Below are 23,349 nucleotides of genomic sequence, written 5' to 3' on the forward strand. Positions count from 1 at the left end.
GGAGGGGATCCTCTCCTCCATGAAAGAGCTGTATGAATAACAAACCCCTGAGTTCAGTCCTCCACACCGACAATGGACACAAACACCAGCACATGCTCTCTCCCTCTTTCTATCCCTCTCTCTCCGCTCTTTCTTCACCCCCTACACACACACCTACACACACACACACACACACACACACACACACACACACACTCAGTTTGACCCCTCTCACAATAGAGAAGGCATGCATTCATTAGCGCTTCCGAGAAAGCTTTGACTGGTTCGGCATTGTTGGCTAATCCAAAGTCCCACCGTATATCACCTTCACTCTCCCCCCCTCCATCCATCCATCTTAGTCTCTCCATCACGTCTCTTTCACTTCGTCTGTCTCCCTCACTCCGTTCCCTGGAGCTCTTCCATTCTGAAGCTGCTGAATGACCCACCGATGGTCTGAAAAAAGAGATGTGAGAGCTTGTGAGAGGAGCGAGGGTGAAAGTGAGAGCCAGAATTGTTGTAAGAACTAATCAGATTACTCCACAGCATTGATGATATTATCCCCCTCCTCACCACCCCTCCCCCCCTTCATGATGGATTTCTATCGACAATGAGATTTGCGTGGCACGAATCAGTTTAAGGGGCTGAACTTATCAAGGGGATTGACTTTTGATTCAGTGCGAGGCGCTTTAAGTCGAGGTGTTTGTGACGAGACTGAGTGCGAAGCGGTTAGAAGCTGGATGTTTGCCCTGCTCTCCTAACCATGCCTTCTGTCTTTCTCTCTCTTGTCTGTCTCCTCACAGATCTCAAAGGTGCTCGGCACAATGGGGCTCCGAAACCTCTGAGGGTTGAGCACAAAAGGCCGAGGGGAAGAGGAAGAATAAAGCCAAGGGAGGGGGAAAAGAGGACAAAAGAGGAGGAGGAGGTGGAACAGAAGAAGGAGGGAAGATTCTTGCCCGGCGCCTGGCGAGCAGGAGAGCTTTTCGGCAGAAGAGTGGGCGGAGAAGGAGAGGGAGGGAGGGAGATTTGAAAGGAGGGATTTGCTCGATCTGTCGGGGGTGCATGCTCCCCCCTAAGTCCCCCCCTCCCACTTGGCCATCCTCCTTTTTATTTTTGTTTCTGCATCACTGACAGGCCCACAAAAGGAAAAGAATGCGTAATAAACTAAGTTGGGGACGCCTCGGGGCGAGCAGGGGCCTCGATGTGAGACTACCCAGGACTAGAGCCTTGCTGCTGGGTTTGCTTCTGGCCGTAGCGGGCTGGCTCCCTCAGCCGGTCCATGCAGATGTGGAGATCGATGTGCTGGGAGAGATGGTGTTGATGGAAGGAGGTGGAGAGAGTGACGTAGACAGGAGAAGCGACCTGGAGGCCTCCATGCACTCCTCGCTCCTTCGGGACTTCCAGGAAGTGACGGAAGGTATCCGGGCGATGGAGGTTGTTGCTGGAGACACCGGCGAGCCTGCGGCGACTCAGCAGAACACGGCCGCGCCCACCGCCTTCCCGGACTCCTCGGCGGTAGTGGGTCGGATCTTCCAGATGACAGTGCCAAACAAGATGGAGGATGTTTACCTGGGTGACATTGTCAAGGTGAGTCCCAGAATCACCACCTCTTCCTTTTGTAGGTCAGCTGACTCCATGAATCTGTTTTGGCTAAAATTGGCTTCCTTATTGTTTGAGCTCAGTTTGACCCAGCGAGGTCCAACTTCCTGTTACACCAGAAAATACTTTTTGGGATGTTGCATTAAAAGTACAGACCACAGTAATATTCCACTGTATGTGACCATATTTTACAGCTGAGTTCTCTCAAGCCTTGATCAGAAGTCTTTTTCTATAGCGAACCTCTGAAACATGTCATCAGTTCAAAATACGGTTCATAAGCAGTTCTCATTAAATTAGGAAAAGTCAGGATGTATCTACGTGACAGAAGAATGTGAAGTTAGCGCTGGGCGATACAAAGGATATCAAATATTACAATATTTTTGACCGAATACCTCGATATCTATATTTCAGCGATACTGTAAGGTTGACTTTTGGTGCTTTCACATCATTCTAACAAGAGTGAAGCGTTTTGCTCGCTGCTTTTGCATCGCTGAGCACAGGACGTTTTTGCTGGAGCAACCTAAACGCCTCGAGTTGACAAAACTGGCTTGAGAGGCGGGTCCTTTCTGACAGTGATGAACAGACTCACTCATATGCCGAGGGAGGCTCAGGTGAAGTTTCAGAGTCCTCACATCCCTTGCAGAGATCCAAGGGGAGAGGAGGTAGCAACACAATGGAGGCTTACGGCGCCCCAGATTCAAACGTTGGAGTTGTGTTGCTACCTCCTCTCCCCTGGGATCTCTGCAAGGGATGTGAGGACTCTAAAACTTCACCTGAGCCTCCCTCGGCATATGGGTGAGTAGATAATGGCTGAATTTTCATTTTTGGGTGCACTATCCCTTTAACTAGGACTTTAAGGAAAATCTTAACTTTCTGTGTTTTGTGCAGCCAGGTGAATTAAACCAGAAAAAAAGCATTTTAACTTTACATATCAGGGTTTTTCCGACGCTGCTGGTTGCGACAGGGCTGCTAACTAAAACATGAATGTCTCTATCTAGAGTCAGTGTTTGGTTTGTCCGCTCTGGGCTACTGTAGAAACATGCCGGTGCAACATGGTGATCTCTGTAGATGAGGACGTGCTCCCTGTGTAGATATAAACGTCTCATTCTGAGCTAACGAAAACACAATGATTTTTATTTTCAGCTGATTAAACAATAAAGAAAACAGAGTGATTATATTCCACTTCTGCCAGCGTGTCTTCCTGAATCCTACGCTGGAGCTTTAAATAGTATTTTTGAATTTTGTTAGAGGACGCAGCAGCTTTGTGACTCCACGGTCACATCTCAGGTTATGACACATTTACAAACGTGCGTGCAGTCGCAGCCGTAACAGAGAGCCAGCCGGGAGATGAACGAGCGTCAGGGCGTCGGGGTCGGGTACAGTTTCCTCAGCCTCAGTGAGTGGGTTGACTCCAGATGAACTCCGAGAACAATCAGAAAGGAACCATTTCCCTAAAAAATATGTCCCTGAAATGATGCGACCGTGCGCCATAGCTCAGAACCCGCCCCGCGGCGGCGCCCATCTGAAGCCATTCACAGCAATATGCCCTTTTTTAATTGCTCTGCATTTTCCACGATGGCCAATTTTCTATAATATATGTAGCCTCATATCTGAATAGGAGGCTTTAGTAGCATTACCCTTCCTCTCCTACTCCTCCTCTTCCTCCTCCCTCTCTCCTGCCTCTGCTGTTTCTCCTCTCTATTCATCCTCTCTTAATGTCTTCCTCTCCTCCGTCCATACTCTCCTCTAGCCTGAACAAATTTAACTCATCCTTCTCCATCTCTTTCCCTCCACCCCTCCCTTGTTGTTCCAGACGCACTTTCTCTACTTGCTTTCACACCTAAATGTTATCACTCCATCCTTCCTCTCCTCCCTCCATCCATTCCCACCTCTCTCACTCCTTCAGGCTAAACCCTAACAGTGTACGCTCCCTTCCTTCCTGTCCTCCGCCTTCCTTGCATCATCTCCAACCAGTCGTTGCTCCTCCCTCGCTATCTATCCATCCTGCTGTTCATCCATCCCCTCTTTCTTCTCCTCTCATTCCTCCATCCTTCTCTCCCCTCCTTTATCTCCCTCCATCACATTCCAGCCTTTCATATCCTATCGCCTGCCCCCCCTCCTCCCCCCGGCCTCCATCTTTTGCTTTTAAGTCCAATCTCTCCCTCCACACCCGTTCCTCCCTCACTCCTTTCTTCCATCCCTGTCACATCACATCAGATCATATCAATCATGTTCCCGAGTGATGAGCAGCATGAAAATATCCCCGCACCGCCCTAATAAAGCCTCCACACGGGGCAGGTCGGCTGCGCCGCAGAGAGACAGGCGTCCACATACGTTGGTTTTGTCTGATTTCACAGCAGCAGTTATTCGCTGTGTTTCCAGACGGCAGATTTGATTCTGGGTAGAAACCGCTCTTCAGTTGTTCATAATGTTTTTGTCGAGTTCACAGATGACTGAGCAGAGCTTATTTGCAGGATCTCAGCTGATTGGGGCTGACTGGACGTGGCTCGCTGGCACCCAACAGGCGCCTTGTGTGTTCTGTCTGGGAATTTAAAGGAGTATGACGTGTATTTCTTGTGACAGTTGATACACGACCCATCGGGTCAGCTGCCTGGCTCATCTGAGATGGTGGAGATGGAAATAAAACATGGGTGTGGAGGCTTGTTTTTTTTAAACCCTGTAAAGTCTGCAAAAGGTGCACCAGGTGCGTCATTTCCTGGAGTAGCTTCAAACGCTTCATGTCCCTAAAATCTGTACAACCTCAGCTAACAGGTTATGTAAGTCAATCAATCATAATAATTGAAATAAGTATTGAAATTGTCATAAAATATACAGAAATCTGATGTTACACACAAACCATATTGATCCCAAAGATTTTTAAATATAGAAACACAAATTATTTCTAAACACTCCAGAAGTTATTCGAACTATTTAAGTTTTAGTTTTTGAGATATGCTCATTGTCATGAGCCGAGTGTAACAGTGTTGTGACAGACTGATCATTCATCTCTCTGGCGTCAACATCTGTTTTTGTGCAGTTTTGCGCTGCACATATTTGTGGTGCAATGATGTCATTACGCAGTTACAATGTGATGACACGGACGACAGAAACCTTAGCTTCCTGTTGCAGAAAAAAGAATGCTCTCGCTTTTATTGTCTTTGTTTTAGATCGATATAGACAAGACTATGCAAATAACGATCTCCTGCAGACATTACGGGGAAACCCGGTGTAATTACGGTGAAATACAACATTTAGGTAAAGTAACATCAGGTACTGACGTGATGAGAGGGAACACAGACGCCTCAGTTCTCTGCTGCAAGAAGAATGAATGTTCTTCTTATTTTAGATTCATTTAACTCTGTGGAAACAGACTTCCTGCGGGCGGCCGTGAGGGTTGTTGTTTAAATGATCCTGTTTAAAATCGATCTAAAATTTAAAAAAAAATGGAGCTACAGCATTAATTCGTCTTTGCAACAGAAAGTTAAAACGTCCTTCTTTCACGCCGTCATGTTGTTTGTGTGCAATGACATCATTACGTTATGCTACAAGCGGTCCAAGAGACGTGTGGTGACGCTGCAGTATTGACCTGTCATGGCTGCGGGAGATTGTTGTTCACATAATCCTGTTTAAAATTGACTTAAAATAAAAACTACAATAACGAGAGCGTTCATCTTTCTGCAGCAGAGAGCAAAGGCCTCTGTCGTTTGCACCATCACGTTGTCCACTTGCAGTGATGTCATGACGTTATTCTACAAGAGGTCCAGAAAATGTGCGGTGGCACCAGAGAGGCAGGTCGATAGGAATGTCAGTTGCACACAATTTCAATGCTTAAATCAGTTATTATGGGTTATTGACGTACATAACCTGTTGGCTTTTAGGTTTTACAGATTTTAGGGACATGAATACAAATGTGGGCGCTGAGGACATATTTCTGCTGCAGATGAAACTGTCAAAACTGTTTTGCACTCTGCTCATAAAAATGATCATATCTCAAAAACTAAAAAAAAGTCAGTTCACATATATTGACTGTTCATAAATATTTTCGTCATGTTTCTACAGTTAGAAATTTTTTGGATTTATATGTTTTGTGTGTTTATTTTACAAAATCTGATGAGAAAACGTGTTGGATTTTTGTAATTTTGCTCATTTATGATATCATTTCAATACTTTTATTAATTATTTTGTTTATTAACTCACATAACTTTTTAACTTTTAGGTTGTACAGATCTTAGGCATATTGAACATTTGAAAACACGCCAAGAAATGACATCACAATAAGCAAAAATACCAACAGATGCAGTGGCGGACTGATTCCATAGCTTTAAAGGGTTAAACAGGATCTCTCACAGCGTCTGTTTTTAAAGGGTTAATTTAACCATCATCCTCTTTTGATTTTGGCACTCCTCTTTTCTCCTCCTGATCTGTCCTCACTTGCTTCTCCTCATTCATCAATGTTTTCTCCTCCTGATCTGTCCTCACTTGCTTCTCCTCATTCATCAATGAAGCTCCTCCTCCTCCTCCTCTTCCTCCCCCTCTCTTTATGTTTCAATCCAGCTGCTCGTCTTCCTCTCACTCGTCCCATCACCATTTTCACCTCCTCCTCTGTCGCTCCTCCTCGCTCTCCACAGGCTGAAGCTGTTCTTCCAAACCTGATTATATCTGTCACACTGTAAGCCGGGGGCCTCCTATTAGAGCCAATAGGAGCTGACAGCGTGGGCAGAGAAGTGGTAGGGAAGGAACAATGAAGAGAGAGGAGGAGAGATAGAGGACGGGCTGGAGGTGGTTTTCAGAGAGATGAAGGGAGGCGTGAACAGAGGAGCAGATCATGACCTCAGAAGCAGCAGAATCACCTTTTGGGAAAGTCTACTTTGCTGTAAAAGAAAGGTCACAGATTGTATCTGGGTGGTGTGATCCATACAGTCCTGTCCAACCGTCCTTGTGAAAGACTCGACGCCTCCTTCTTACTTTGCTTTTGGACTGTCGGCTCCTTCTCTACAACTTCACAGAGTTTGTTTACTTCCCCTCCGTTTCTAATTTCACCGCCGCTCTCCTGCTCTTTCCTCCATTACAAATTTCAACACTTTTCCCGCATCCGCCGTCCTTCCCCTTCTCTTTAGATGTGAGTCCCCCCTCCGGTATTTGGAAGGTCGGCACTCAAGGTTGTGGAGCGAAAGGCCAAATCAATTTTTGTGCTTGGCGTTGCACTCATACTAATGGCCTTTCTTATGAAAATCGGCCGGAGTTTGAGAGGTCTCGAGCTCCGTGACAGCCCGCCTGCCCATTCACCTTTTGCTGAGCGGTCTGGGCCCCGTCAGTGAATACACCAGCGATTATCCATTCATACAGCGTCGAGCTGTGGATTCTCAGCCAGGTGGGCAGGACAGCAAGCTCAGAGGAGGAGAGGCAGAGACGGGAAATATATTCTCCCATTGATACAAATTGTTTTATCATAGAGATTCATTTTTTAAGGTTAGTTTGACATCATGTCTTCATTCAAGGCTCATGTGTGAATTAAGGATGTAAATGTTTGGTCATATTCTTGTTTGCTGGACAGTTGTCAAATAAAATAGTCCAGGGTCCCACAGTCACTTCTTCCAGGCCTGGAAAAGTCATGGAATTTTGTTGTGTGTGAAAAAATGTATACAGAGTTAGAGACAGATGACTCTGCAGTAGTCACAAGTATTTATCGGCTTCAGCAACGATCAGCAGTGATGGAAATACAACACCTGGTTGGAGGTGCTAATTTTAGCCTCTTTACCCTCGTCTCCACCAAACCCTTTCAGCCCAGCACCTTTGGAACCAGCAGTAAGCCTTCAGACANAGGCTGCACGCCCACATTTTCAGAACAAAATAGAACAGGCTGCAGTGAGAGTCTCTCTCCATGGGATATTTAAAAATAGCAGCTTTGTGCATTTAGGGGGACCAAACATGGGGACGCTAAGGAACCGTTCTGTTGGTACCATCCACAACTTCTCACTGTGGGAACTGAACTGAACTGAACTGAACTGAACTGAACTGAACTGCTCGGTGGAAACAGGGCTTTTGCTGGCACGATGCGATTACAGGCTGCGTCCGTCTCTGTCCAATCAGCGCTCCAACATCGTTCAAATTTCTAAAGTCAACACTGAGTCTGAGAGAGAGGCTAATTTAACTGGTTTTCCCACATTTAAAAAATCTGCTAATTTTTGTGGAAGAGGGTTAAAGGGATAGTGCACCCAAAATGAAAATTGAGTCATTATCTACTCACCCTCATGCTGAGGAACGCTCTGGTGAAGTTTTAAAGTCTTCACATCCCTTGCGGAGATCGGCGGGAGGAGCGGCTAGCACACCTAATGGCTAATGGCTGAACGTGAGCGCGGAGCACAGAGAAGCAGTCAGAGCTACAGGCTACAGTGAGGCTAAAAACAGAGTTCAGATGACGTTTTTCGAAACAACTTTTTATGTCGGGGCTTCAGCACACTTGGATCACTACGGACGAGCAGTATGGAGATATTTTGTGGTTTCAATTATGTGTTCTTGGACATTAGTCTGGGGCGCCGTCAGCCATTAGGTGTGCTGGCCACTCCCCCCGCCGATCTCCGCAAGTGATGTGAGGACTCTTAAACTTCACCAGAGCGTTCCTCAGTATATGGGTGAGTAAATAATGACTGAATTTTCATTTTTGGGTGCACTATCCCTTTAAAGTCTGTGAGGTGGACAAAAGCTGTCAGGGAGCTTGTGGTGCAGTCGCAGGTGATTAGTGATGACGCTGACTGTGTAATGCATAAAAACAGAAGTGCTTTAGTCCAGTCTGACACACTGGAATACCAGTATGTGAACACACACACACACACACACACACACACACACACACACACTAGTGGTGGAGTGTGAATGGTCACGGTGTTAAAACACCATCAAGGTTTTACTATAACAGTCCAGGCGAATGATTTCATATTCTCTTTGATCAAGAGCAGATTTCTAATTTCATATCTGGTGTGTTTTCCTCTCTGAGGACGTCTTAACCTTTTTGAACATTTTTAAAGTGAATGATTTTAAACTTTTCAGCCTCTAAATAAATAAAAAGCTTTGCTCCAACCTCCAAATACCTACAGAGCAGGAGAGGAAACACTTTTTGATTGTTGTAGTCGAGTCCTCTCCGGGGGCAGAGCGACAACAGCGCAGTGATAATTCACAGCATCGACCACGGCTCGAGAGGTGGCACCTTTGTGACTGCAGCATCTGTATGCAGGTGCTGCTGGGACTGAGAGACCCTGCGGCGCTGCTATCGTCTACTGTTATTAATGGAAGTGGCCGCAAGAACGGGGTTTGTGGCCAACAGATGAGTACTCTCCATAGCCTCATTACCACAATTACCAGTGTAATTAGCTGATTGGCTGATGGGCCGGCTGGCAGGCGAGCTCACCGCCTTCATTTCTTTTTCCCCATATTTCATTCCAGGAAATAACTGACGTAGCTGAAAATTCTTTTGTACTTTAGTTCTCAGAAAAAGAGGCCAGAAACGTGTGTGTGTGTGTGTGTGTGTGTGTGTGTGTACAAATAATGTGGACATATTTCTTTGTTTTGGCGTGTGTGCCTAAAAGCATATGTTGCATATTCCTTTGTGAATATTTTGATTGTGTATTTGCATGCAGATTAAAACGAGAGATACTCACAGCTAATTACTCTGTGTAAGCCCCCTCACACACACACACACACACACACACACACACACACACACACACACAGTGTCTTTGTCTTTCTCCATGTAAAATCGCCCCTCAGCACCACCCTGGATAGCAAACAGTTTATTTGGTAAAACACTGGTCTCCCTCTGCTCTGCTGAACCGCCTGACGTCACAGAGAGAGTGTGAGGTGGGAAACACAGGAAATGCAGCGACATGGCAATGTCTCAGTTAAACACAACTGCTTTTTGTGGCCCTATCTCTGCAGGAAACGCAACAATATTTGATAAAAACAACCACTTCATGTGAAGCTATGTCAGCAGGAAATGACACGATGTCTTGGTAAAAAAAAGATTGCATTTTATGGCAATATTTCAACAGTAAATGTCTCAATAAAACAATCGCTTTTTTGTGTCACTATTACAACAGGAAATTACGCAATGTCTTGGTAGAAAACGATTGCTTTTTATGGCACTTTCACTGCAGGAAATGCAACAATATTTGTGAAAACACAACAACTTCTTGTTGCGCTATTTCAGCAGGAAATCCAGTGATGTCACAGTAAAAAACGATCACTTTTTCCTGTCACTATCACAGCAGGGAAAGATGCGATATCTGGATGAAAAACAATCGCTCTCTGTGGCACTATTTCAGCAGGAAATACAGCGATGCTGCAGTAAAAAACACAGTCGCGCTTGGTGGCTATTATCCCAGCAGGAACAGAGCAATGCCTTGGTAAAAAAAACAATCACTTTATGTGGCACTATTGTGGCAGGAAAATAAACGATATTTGGTCAAACTCAACCACTTGTTGTGGCGCTACTTCAGCAGGAAACACAGAGATGTCTCAGTAAAAAACATTCACGTCTTGTGGCACTGTCCCGAGATGAGAAGCAGCACAGCATTGCTCATAAACAGCCACATTTGGTGCCTGAAAAGCCGCTGAAAACACAGCTATGACTCACTAAGAGGTTTGTTGGTCTCAAACACGACTTTGTAATTTGTATAAAACTTAACTTATTAGTCGTTTGCAGAAACGTGCAGCGGCAACATTTTCTGGCGTCTGACGAGAGTCGGTACAAAAGAATCAACTTATGAAAACACAAACACATGCATATTTGTGGGAGCGTTGCTGTATGTGAACACAGAGAGAAAGCCAGTGTGTGTGTGTGTGTGTGTGTGTGTGTGTGTGTGGTTGTCAGAACACATTGAGTCGCTGTTTGAGTCGCTCCCCTCTTGATGAATGGAGACAGTAGCTTGCTGTTGTAAAGGGCCGCTCCCCTCGGGGGCATTTTGGTGGGAAAACTAACTTTCCCTTCTCCTCCCCACTGACTCCTCTCCTCTCCTCTCCTCTCCTCTCCTCTCCTCTCCTCTCCTCTCCTCTCCTCTCCTCTTAATTCATTATCGTCTCCTCCTCTGTGTCTTCAGTCGTCCACTCTCTGTCTCTCTCTCCTTTGCCCTCACTGTCTTCCTGGCGTCCTGTTATATTTCCACTCCTCTCCGTCCCTCCCCTGTTCTCTGCCCTCTTTCTTTTTATCACTCTCATTCTTCCACATCAGCAGCTCTCCATCTCATCTTCTGTCTTTACAATTAGTTTCCCCTCCGTCTCCTCATAGACCCCTTCTACATTTACTTTCTGATGGTCTTTAAACCCACAGACATCACTGTGTTGCCGAAACTTTCATTTCTGATGCTCTGGGCTCGTGTTGTTGGTCGTCTGCCTCTCTGCTGTCCTGTCCTGCGTTTAAAAACAGAGCGGCTCACCCTGTAAGCCCCTGCAGCTCTGTAGCTGTTAGCTGGCAGGGCAGCAGTGGAAAACTGGTATTAAGAGCGCAGGAGGGAGGAGGCAACCAAAGATAAAAACACACACACACACATACACCAGAACATATGAGTCACCCGAGCTGTAAGCTAGCATGCCGCGATCGGTTTACTGGCACCAGGACGGTGGTGGCCATGTTGCTATGTAATTAAACATACAGCAGGCGAGGCTTTTTGATTCATACGTCCCAAATTATATGCTCCCATGAATCCATTCATGATGTGGTGTTTCTCAGTTTGAGCTGAGAAAACACTCCCGTCTGTCCATGTGCAGGGATACTTTGCTGTTAGTTCCCTGATGCCTTCATGTCAGTGTTGGATTTCAGTGTGTAATTTCCATTTGACCTTTGACACATATAATTACAGCCAAACAGCCTCCGCTCGACTCCCCAAACTCCAGGAGAACAGTCTGAAAAAAAAAAAGAGCTAATTTGGTGGTTTAAGTTTCCAAAAAGGGAGCAAGTCCTCTCTGCGTCTGTTGATCGCTGTGGAGAAAGCATCCTGATGTTGTGATGGTGTGTCCCTATGTCGCCTAGCAACCACAGGTTTTGGACTGGATGGTATCCTCCAGCATGCTTGGTTGTCACCCAGAGGGGAAGTTGCAGCGCAGCGGGCTGCTTTCATTGGTTTTCCAGGCTTAGTGAGCCGAGCCATATTTGGTGTGTGAGGGCTACAGTAGCAGATTATATTTAGATGCTGGACACTGTGATTATAGATTGGCCTGTTAAGGCAACAGAGCAATTTGTTGATCATCACATGGTGCGATAATACACGGCCAATGATTGTGTCAGTGTGACGAGCTGAATGAAGGAGCACAGCTGTGTTCAGTGCGTCCTGTGTCAGAAGTCGTGCAGTTCAAAGCCTTCAAGTCTCAGTTTGGAATAAAACTCTCGGCGTGTCGTTCGTCTCATCTCAAACAGCATTGATTTAGTGTTCGAGTGACCAGCCTGCGTCTCCTCCTCAGGCGGCAGCGCCCCGCATCTCCTCCACTTCAAAAAAGGCGCCTCTATATCATGTCTCTCATTATCCCTGAGCAATGTGTTTAAGATTTAATGGTTTGTGTCTGCACTATAGCTCGTTAGCCGGATAAAGAAAGCTAATGTTTTATTCACACGGCATCAAAGTAAAGGGGATAATTGCTGACCTAGGGACGAGCGAGGGCTCTGCAGAGTTTGTTCGTCAGGAGGAGGAATGATCCTTTAAGGATGCACTCCGCCTGTCACATCACACTGATGACGGCAGCGGGTCTGTCAGACGTCTCACTGTGAGGAGGACTAAATTGAATAGTGTCTGAGCTCTTTTTTTATTTGCATCTCAGAGGAAATGATGGGAACTTAACTTTGGGTGAAGTGTGCGTAATTGTCTCATTTAGTCTTCCATTGTAGCTGTGTCACAATGGATTTAACAGTGTTCTGATTTGGCCCGCAGCTCCGTCTTCACTGTATTTTTCTCCTCGTCCTGCTCCTCACAACACTTTCACATGCGTCTGCCTCCTCTGCTCACACTGAACCACACCACAGTTAATGCTGAGTGTGCAGTTTGCTCGTCTCCCTCCTCTGTGACGTCCTGTCATTCTCTGTAATGTGTCAGTTTGTCCTGCTGAACAGAAAGCTGCTGACATTTCTCAGCTCCAAGACAAGTGTCTCAACACTCACTGTTTTAACTACAGCTAAATATTACGGGATCAGGATTCTTATTAAATCTCTGCAGTCGAGCCGAAATAATTAACCGATCAGTCACCATTTTGATAAGGATTAAATCATTTTAAACATACAGTGTTTTCTGCTGCTAGAGGTCTCTCAATCACAGAAACAAAAGACGGAGTGATGCCGTCACCACATTCGGTTTCTCCTGGTCAGAATTCCTTCAGTGTTCATCGTTCAGGAGGTTTTTACCAGGAGCTGAATTATCCTCAGAGACCTCTTCCTCTCCAAAACAAACAGACCAATGGATTTAAACCAGTCAAAACACTGAATGAAGCAGTTTCACTTTAGAAATCAGTGTTTTTCTGCTGTTGCTAGCCTGGCTACTGCTAATGTTTGCTCAACTTTTTTCTCTGACAACTTAAGATCCAAACACTCAGGTGCTTTTTACTGGTAGCCGAATTATCCACAGAGGTCCCCTCCTCTACAAAACAAACACACTGGGTGAATTAAACCTGTAAAAACACAGAATAAAGACGTTTCACGCTAAAAGTCAGTGTTTTTCTGATGCTGTTCAGCTCGTTAAGAGACTGCTAATGTTTGCTTACCTTTTTGTCTGACAACTTAAGATCCAAATGTTCAGGATGTTTTTACCAGAAGCCGAATTCTCCCCAGATGTCCCTCCTTTTCCAAAACAAACAGACCCAGTGATCTAAACCAGTAGAAACACTGAGTAAAGCAGTTTCATGCTAAAAGTCAGTGTTCTGTGGATGATCTTTGGCACAGCAGGGGCAGGAGTCAAGCTGTCGCTAACTCTTGCTCACCCTGTTTCTTTGATAACTTCTAAGATCTGAAATCCAGTTAAAATATTTAGTAAAAAACACCAAGATCTGAATTGTTTATCGTAAAAATGTGACTTAAATTCGATAATAAGTCAGTTTACAGCAGCTTCTGACAGAAGCACAACCCTGACACATGCACAAAGCAGATATGACGTCACCTGTGTGACGCAGACCTGCCGGAGCACATTAAACCAGGATTACATTCATTTCTATGAGTCTGCTGTCACTTACAATCGTCTTAAAATGTCTTAAACAGGTCTTAAAAATTACAATTTTAACTTCACACTCAATAAAAGTGGTCACATGTGCAACTGTTGAGTCTCCAGAAATACACACACACACAAACAGGAGCCATACGTGCATTAAATGGAGAGATGTCAGAGTGAGGGGGGGGGGCTGCCTTGGACCAGCGCCCCGAGCAGGTGGGGGTTCAGTGCCTTGCTCAAGGGCACCTCGGCAGTGGTGAGTTGGCGTCTCTCCAGCTACCAGTCCACGCTCTATGTGTGTGTGTGTGTGTGTGTAGTGTGGTTGTGTGTTGATGATGATAGTGAGTAATTCTGGTGGGGCTGCAGCATTAGTCAGAGCTGAAGCTGAGAGTCTGCGGAAAACGAGCCACACGCTGAGACGGAGATAACACACACACACACACACACACACACACACACACACACACACACGCCTGCTGTTATTTTTCCAAGCAGCGTTGTTCACATATTCACGTGCACACACACACATGTATATAGAGAGTATATACAGTGTGTTTTTGCCTCTGCGTGTGTGTGTGCACGCCCCAGTGTCTTTATACCCTTCCAGTTCACTGTCTCTCCTCTCGTTCACACACACTCACACACACTCACTCACACTCACACACACTCACTCACACTCACTCACACTCACTCACACTCACACACAACATCTGTCTCGACGGGACTTTGTTTACACTCTGCTTTATTTTCCTTCCTCCCAGTGTGTGTTTGCTAAGCCGAGACTGGACGACTGCTGCAGAGGCAGCAAGCTGTGTGCTCGTCTCCTCGCTTGCCTTCCAGTTGTCCTTGTCGTAACAAAACACACACACACACACAAAACACACACTCTCCTACCATCATTGTCCTCCTCTCTCTTTCTCTCTCACACACGCACGCACGCACACACGCACACACACACACACACACAGCCTCCTCAACTTTTGCCTTCACACATTCACACTCACTACATGTATTTCTCTTTTGTTCTTGCGTGGTCAGCATGAGCCGCTGACTTAGTGTCTCTGCCTTCACACACACACGCACGCACACACACACACACACACACACACACATACACACACACACACACACATTCTGTCACCACACAGCTGGAATCAAACAATGGCCGCTCCCGTTGGCTCCTGTGCAGCTTCCATTGCTGTAAACTGTGAGCAGCGAGATCGAGAGCTACAGAGACATAGAAGGAGAACTTGTGTAGTGTGTGTGTGTGTGTGTGTGTGTGTGGGGGGGGGGGGGGGGCTTTATGAGTTTTGCTGCAGGCTTTGGCACCGGGGTTTACCACAGTGTGTGTTTGCGTGTGCATGTGCAACACAGAGAGCATACTTTAGCACAGGTTTTATAGCTGAGAGCCCTCTCCATCATTATACTTTAATGACTATATAATAGGGGTGTATTTGTGGTTCTGTGTGTGTGTGTGTGTGTGTGTGTGTGTGTGTGTGTGTACACATGCACACAATGGCTCTCCTCTGTGTACCGGGAGTCGTTTCCTCGCGCCTACATCTGTGTTTGCTGGCAGTTTTCTCTCCATCAGCGTGCAGCGGTCACAAACACTTTAATGACTCCTCGTCTTTAGGTCCGGCGCCCTGTGATGTCGTCCTCATGCAGCTGATTCCCGTGGACGTGGGACGCTGCGCCGTCCCTCAGCGGGGCCTATTAATAGAAAAGGGTGTATTTTTCCTGGATCGATTTCGTCTCTGGGAATTTCCATTCAGCTTTATTACTGTACACTGAACATCTCGTAACTCAGCTTCCACTGGCGAGCTTTTATTTTGGATCTGAACAGGAAGTGCAGAGTTTTGGTCATGCGTTGTAGGTTTTATGGTCGAGGAGCCATAAATGCATAATTTAATTCGGCTTCACAGTGTCGGTGATATATAATAACTGCGTGGCAGGTTTTCTAATTGAAGACTGAGGTGAAGGTCGAGATTGTGTCGTTAATAACTTTATTGGTTTTATTGTGTTCAACATGTCACTTCCTGTTGCTCTCTTAAAGGGCGGCTACACCCAAATCACAAAATAACATATTTTCTTCTTTAACATCTGGAGTGGTATCTGACCAGTGGTGGTTGTTGCACATTTGGTGCCTTAGGTGAGCCTCCGACTCGCTAATAACCAGCCAGTGTTGTTGTTTGTTGGTGTTGAACAGTGGTCTGTCGCTCACAGGCGTGTCGCCAAGGTGTCATCTGGTGGATATTTGCCTCCAAAAATATCCAGTATTAATCAAAGCTTTGACGGAGGGTGGGGTTTAAATAAGAGAAGAGGGCATCATTGGATGCTCCTAAAATAATGTCAGTCAGCCACTTTGTTAGCGTACAGGTCGCACGTTAGCAGTAATGGCTGAAAGAACTACTCTGCAAGATGCCTCAGCTGTTAATTATTCCAGTTTTAAGGTGCTTTGCTGAGTTCTGTGTGACGGACCAGTTTCCTTCTGCTGATCTGTCACTTGACTTTTGCAAATTTTGAAACTTTTTCAGACGCTTGACTTTTCCGACGTCTTGCTGGCGTATCCAACAGGTCTCAGCGTATCTGTCAGCCTGTCCCATGTGGTCAAACTGTCCCAGTGTGAGTAGAGCTCTACAAATCTCAAAATCTCATTTTCAAATCAAACTTTTCTGTTTTTTAAACGTGCCTGTTGTTGTTGTGTGAACATGTCGTCGCTGCTCGTGTATCTCCTGATCTCAGACTGCACTGTTGCAGTGTGAATGTTCCAGCTGTGGACCTCGGCCATGAATGAATTTGTAACGGTAGAAAATGGGCTTTAAGATGGATTTCCCCTCGTAAACATCCGCCTGCCTGTTGGCCACCCAAAGCCCCCCCACCCTCCTGTTCTATAGCTCTTCAATCCATCCGTCCGTCCGCCCGTCCGTCCGTCCCTCCTCTTCGCCTCATAGTTTCCACTGGAAACACGAGGCTATGCCAGCAATTCCCTCTGCGCCCTCTCTCTCTGTAACCTCTGGGTTGCTCTGGTCTCGCTTCACTTCTCCCCTCCCCTTTTCACATTACCTCTCACTTCCACTGCTTTTTCCTCCATCACTCTCTTTTTATCTTTTCCCCTCCTTGTCTATCGCTCCCTCCCTCCTTCTTCACCTCTGTCCTTACCTCCATGCCCCCTCCTCTTCCCTTCATGTTCCCTCTGTTTTCCTCCCTCTCATTCCCCCTCACTGAGTCGCATTTCACCCCAAGTCATCATATCACAACGACATGCGCAGGCTGCTCCTCCTCCTCCTCCTCCTCCTCCCTCACCTCCTCCAAAATATGAGGCTTATCTGTCGAGCTGTCAGCCGGGTCCCCGGTAACAATGGTCTCCTTTCTCCGTGTTCTCTTGCCGCAACAATGAGCTGCTTTCTTTCCCCCCAACGCCAAGAGACTCGACGCCTCCTCGTAATATCTCTATGTTTAGGAGATCTCTCTCTCATTCTTCTTGCATGACCTCTCTCTTTCTTTCCCTCCATCTCTCCTTCTGTCAGTTTATCCGACTGTCTTCACTCCCTGCGTCTGTCTCCCGCTCCTCCAGCTCTCCCTCCTCTGAAGAGCTCTGTGATTGCTCGTCTCTCGGGGTAATAAAGATGTTTGTGTTTGTGCATCGTGCCTTTGATAAAGAAACACTGTACACACAGTATGTGCAGTGTTAGCAGGTCAGGAGTGAAAGAGATGTAAAGAGAGCTGCAGGGAAAGACGAGGACAAACGCAGACGATTGTGAGACGAGAGAGGGAAGAACTGCAGGTTACAGTATGTGTCTGTGTCTGTCTGCTTCTGCTGTTGCAGGTTAGTCCTCCTGCCTTGTGTAGATTAAATGATGACCCACTCTCAGTCACTGTTCAGCTCGGGCCCGCATTTATTTCGGCACTGGTGGATATAAAACAAGAAAATCAGCTTCCACAGCTCCCGTTAACAACGTAGCTCAATGCGCACTGTAACAAAACGAAACATGTGAAGCTCGCTGCAAATCAAACAGCCACAGCACCTGGATTAGCCGCGGCTAACAGCTAACAAGCTAATAAAGTTAGCTACACAGTGACCTGCACAGCTACTGGCTCCAAATACATCTCCAGCCACCCAACATCATCCCAGAACAGTCATTAGTGTTTTCAGGAGCTTTTATGCCAAATAAAACAAACGTGTAACCATGAAAAGTATTTTTGACGAAGCTTAGCCGAAGTCAACCTGAGTCCATGAGTCCAGAGACACACAGACTTTTCCTCTCCTCATATGAAACCAGGGTCAACAGCAACATTCAACAAAGGTAACGTGACAAAATTTGTCTCCATTACAGCTCACAAGGTTCAACAACTGTTTGGAGATTTCCTCTGCTCATATTTCAGCCAGGATAAATCACACACAAGACTTAAAATGCCATTTTAGTGGAGGCTTTATTGTCTTCACAATTTATTGTTTCTTATCTGTGAAATTAAAGTAAATCAAAGCTTTGTCTCCACTGAGGGAAATGGTTTCAGCTTACAGAGACAGACAGGAGGTCTGCGTCACCGTGGGAGGTGCACGTCAGGCTACATCGTAGGGTACGGCGTTGATTCGACGCAGGAGTATAAATTCTGCATGAGATGTGACAGCTGATCTTTGTGGTGGGTTATTTGTCCCGCCCCTCCTCTGCTGTGATTGGACTGCAGGGTTAAAGTTGACAATGATGCACAGTGGTTTACTCAAAGTTGAATACTTTTCAGCAGTCGGTTAGCGCTCAGAGCAGAATAGACGTTCAGCGTGTCATCACTCTGCTGGAGTTTGTTGCGAAGTGTAAATACTCAACGCCCCCACTGCAAAGAATTAACAAAATATGCTGCCTTTCTGGTTGATGAGCCGTTGCTGTCTCATAAATGTATTTCGTTAGATTCCACCACAGCTCTAATCGTTGTAATAAGAGACACTCGTCACGCCGAACAGACTGAAAAATAATTATTTCTCAGAGACAAAGTTGAAGTAATGTGTCAGTTACACAGGAGAGTATTTCTGTGTTGAAGAACATCAACTATATCATAAAATTCAACTTTCAAATAGTTCAGTGTTCCAGAAATCAAATCCTTGTGTAACCAGCAGACAGTGCTTTGACTCTGACATTAACCGTCAGCACTGAGGCTGTTTAACAGTCCGACTTGTTGTCCGGCCGCTCAGACTGCAGCTCCTCTCTGACGTAGGACTGTAACTCTGAGGGAAACAGCTGAGGAGGCAGCGAGGGCACTGATGCACAGTGAAATATGGATGATGCCAGTGATATGCGATAATGTCTCCTAGTGTTTCATGCCTGTCGCTCACACGCACTTCAAATACGCTCTCAGCCGAGCTTGTTGCACCACGGCGCCCATCACTGGAGCTTATAGCGCCGATAGTCACGGTGGCTTTATGGCTGACGTGTGTGTGTGTGTGTGTGTGTCAGTGAGAGAAAAGATGATCAAACAGCCCCAAACTTTGATGAGATTATCATTTATTTCCTTTTAATTAACAGTCTTTTAAGTCGGGGGGGTTGAAGCAGATGTGGTTTGGCGCTGCGCTCACACGGGGGGTGGCAGGCGTGCTTAGACCTCTTTACACATGTCAGTGATTCATTCTTTAAATCATCCAAAAGGCTGTTATCTCCTCGTGGCTCGGGGGTTTAATGCCATCAACATTCACTCTAATTGTCCTCAAAAGCCGCATTACTCAAAACTGGTCGGGACTGAACCTTGTTGGAGAATAAGATGTGATTTGACCGTCCCAAAGTCCTTGAGCAAGGCACAGAGCTGGTGCTGTGAGAGGTTATCATACGGCTCAGTGAATGCCCTGAGTAAATTAACTGTGGCTGTTGCTTCTATATGTTATGTCTTTGCCCTAAGTTGCCCTTGCCACCACCTTAATAGCTTCCCAGAAAACAGTCTCCTTCCTTCCCTCACGCTGCCTGGCCCTCTGTGCTTCTCCAAATAAATCTTCCAAACTGCAGGGTTTTCCCTGGCTGTTTCACAGGGGCTTAGGCGGTAACCTTGCCAGTGGTGTGTGTTGTACGGGAGGCTGGAGGAGTCTGTGAGAGCACACGATAACCTTTAGGGCCAAACATCAAGCTCTCTCGCGCTCAAGCCTTGTGCCAGGAAAAGATATGAAATATTTTTCTTGACATTTTGGCGGATTTGATGTATTTTTCATGTTCTTTTAGGGAGGCAGGAAACTACAAGCTCTCTGCCGAGTTCATGGAGGAGTTTAAAAGGCACTGCTGTGTTTTTGCTTTAACACTTACTGAGTCAGGAACACTGAGTCAGAGAACATTGCTTCTGGTCTGTAGCTTCGGGGAGCCTATAGAATTTCCAATGGCAGGGACACACAGACTAACCACCACAACTGGAAGCTGTGCAGCCGCAGTGTTTCTGTGTTCAGAGTGAGGAGCTGTCAGCCAGAGGGAAATGTTTCACTTCTGCAAACCACAAATACATTATATTTGCACATATCATATGTGTCATATCGTGTTTCTAAAGTGATGTAGTGTAAGAGCTGACTGTGTCATCTGGGGTGGAGAGGATGGTGGATGGTGTGACAACACTGGTTGTGTTTCACCGACCTGTCAGTGTGTTTCCAGCTCTGATTGTGTCTCCAAAAGCCAAAACATGATTTTTGTGCCTAAAGGCAGAGACACACCAAATCGACATTTAAGAACTAGCAGCATCCAAAGCTGACTGTTGCCTCAGCTAAAAGTTACACATGAACACATGGCAAAGACGACAGCCAGCTGCCAACCAGCACGAACATTCTGCGCTTGCACGAGAGGAAATAACTCTCCACACCAGCAGAGGGCGGTCGTCTGTAATTCATTCAAAAAGGGAAACAGGAAGAGCATCTTGATGCTAGTTAGCCAGTTAGCACATTAACAACACAATCAGAGCATATTCACCGTGTGCCAGTGAACAATAACACAAACCATCAGGAAACGTTTCTGCTAAAAGAGAAAAATAATCTGACCTCATGGAACAAGTTTGTTTTGGTCTCACTCCCTCTGGACTTTAGCTCTTTGTTTACTTTCCTCACTTCTGTTTCTCTTTTCATGCACTGAGCTGAACTGACAATCAGAGTGATTTCATTCACCGACGGGCGCCGCCATCTCCAACACTTATTCAACATGCTGAATTAGCCACAAAAAGCCAACAAGGGCTGACGAGGGCCAACGGTGCAGGACACACCGCACCGTTGAGGGCGACAGACACTCACCAACGGCTCGACATTGACCGAAGGCAGACTGTCAGCTTGATGTGTCTGGGCCTTAACACGACTCCTTAAAAACACGGGTTTCACTCAGAGGTGCTGCCTCACATCCTGTGTCAGACAGAGTATTGTGTGCCTGATGTGCGTTCTCATCAGCTCGGTTTTGGTCGTTTCATCACTAGTCGGTTAATCTAGCAAAATCGTAACCTAGGAGATTGTTTATGAACCGAAACCTACAGGAGACTCCACATCTAACTGTAGCTTAAAACAGAGATCATTTTTATTTACTTATTTGTGATCATGATTTACAAAGATACACTTAGAATTTTCCTCCCTGTACTACTTGAAACATACACTGCTACAACCTGCAAACCATCCCATCTCAGCAAAACCCCATGTTTTAAGGTCGTCCCTAAACCAAACCACACGTCCACCACAGCGTTGTTGAAACATAACGTTGTAACATATCCTCTACGTCATGTTATAGAGATGTAACTAAGTGGTTTGCAGAAACATACAGTGCTGACATGTTTCCTGGTGATTGATTTGTAGATGTTGGAAAGACGACTTTTCTGTGTCATGGAGAGATTCAAACTTTCCCGTGTCATCCAGAAGTTTCTCTGTATGACTCAAATATCACAACATGTGGTGCAGCTGATCTTGTTTGTTGTAAACTCGTGATATTTTTACCTCCTCTGACCAAAATGAAATTAAATGTCACCTATTCTTTTCCCGTATTTAATTGGCAGCAGATAAGCCAGCGATCATTCTTCTGCTTTCAGGATGCAATTTAGTCATTTACAGAGCAATTACGACAGTTATGATGAGATTACTGCCCGGCAACTCACTTGTCCTTCATCATCTCTTTGTGATTTAATTTGCAATGCCATGTCAGGAGGCAATTGGTTTGAAGTTTCCAGGCAGTGGAACTCCGTGACAAATTAAATCAAACGTTGCTTGAGGAGCCACATTTGAAGACACATAAGTATTTTTGTTTCTTGTTTTCTCTCACAGGCAAATATATGCCATCAACACTTTCACTGATATTTGTGTTCTTTCTGGTGCCAGCAGTTGGACAGGAAATAAAAAAAAAAGATGGATGTCGTGGAGCCAAACTGTCGGCTCTAACAGTCCTGCATGTTTCCCTGTAATCTACAATTATCTGAATAATATTCCTGTTTCCTGCCGTCGTAATTTTCAAGCTCTTTCTCATAATCTTGCCCAAGAATCATGACATCTTCCTGCGCCATCACCTCAGAAATGAGCTTTTATCTACCAATGAAAAGGACTGTCAGATTTTGAAAGTGACATTTTGAAATAATGACAGGAGAAAAGAGGGAAGCAGGGACGCAGAGGAGGGGCGAGGTGTCAGAGGAAGACAGAGGGAGAGGAACAAGAGAGGGAACTAAGTGTAAGAAAAGACGTCACAAAGATGAGCAGGAGAACATAAATAAGAAACAGCTGAAGCTTCGATCGTTCCCACCAATCCATGTCCGGATCTGTGTTTGGGTGATTAATATTTCGACATGTATAGCACATGAATTAAGAAATAGTCATCCGACATTATTCATCAGCGTTCACTATTATTAGTCATTCTGACAGGTGTGATAGTTTTGTGACTCAGACTCACCCGTAGTCCAGCACCTCTGCACCTGCGACACTTTAACTTCATGTGATTGATTAATAAGATGTCAAAAAAGTCCAGCATGGGGCGCCCAGTGGCTCAGTGGGTAGAGCGAGCAACACCAACTTTCACCTGTGACGCCGGTGTTCACTTCCTGTAAGACTGTAAAGCCAAACCCTGTTTTTCTTTTTCTAAATCTAACCACGTGTTTGTTGTTGACGGGGAAAAAAAAATGTCAATTTGCGGCGATGTAGTGCTTTTATTTTGAAAGAGACTGTATGCAAACTGTACATTTCCTGTTGACACGGCGTCCCAGAACGTCAACAACCAACGCACCCAGGGTACCTTGGACGTCATATGTGGAGCAAGTGTCAATATGTGACGAGGTTGGAGTGAGAATGTGTTGGTCCATCCGTCTCATTCTCGTAAGTGTGATATCTCAAGAAGACCTTTAGGGAGTTTCTTCAAATGTGGCACAAACGTCCGACTCAAGAATGAACTGATTAGATTTTAGTATGTGACCTCACAAAACATGTTTTTGGCCATAACTCAACAATTCATTCGCTGACTCTGACCAAACTTGACACAAATGTCTGACAGGATAAAATAATGAAGGTCAAAAGGTCAAAGGTCAGCTTGACTGTGACATCATCATGTTTTAACGTCATATCTCAGGAACAGAAGGGGAGACATTTGGTCAGATACTGAATTGGTGACTCTAATCTTGAAACTGTGCTGAT

The 23,349-nt window shown here is 45.6% G+C and overlaps 1 protein-coding gene across 2 annotated transcripts in view; it reads left to right on the plus strand.

Moving 5' to 3' along the window:
- The window catches only part of dag1 (dystroglycan 1), a 67,748-nt gene that overhangs the window by 36,255 nt on the left and 8,144 nt on the right, over positions 1–23,349 (plus strand). For both annotated transcript variants that reach the window (XM_050037661.1, XM_050037662.1), the window contains exon 2: positions 780–1,563. In XM_050037661.1, the coding sequence (XP_049893618.1) occupies positions 1,129–1,563 (435 nt within the window). In that variant the 5' untranslated portion in view covers positions 780–1,128. The remainder of the gene's footprint in view (positions 1–779; positions 1,564–23,349) is intronic.

The sequence above is a fragment of the Epinephelus moara genome, chromosome 24 (genome assembly GCF_006386435.1).
Source record: "Epinephelus moara isolate mb chromosome 24, YSFRI_EMoa_1.0, whole genome shotgun sequence".
Classification (NCBI taxonomy): Eukaryota; Metazoa; Chordata; class Actinopteri; order Perciformes; family Serranidae; genus Epinephelus; species Epinephelus moara.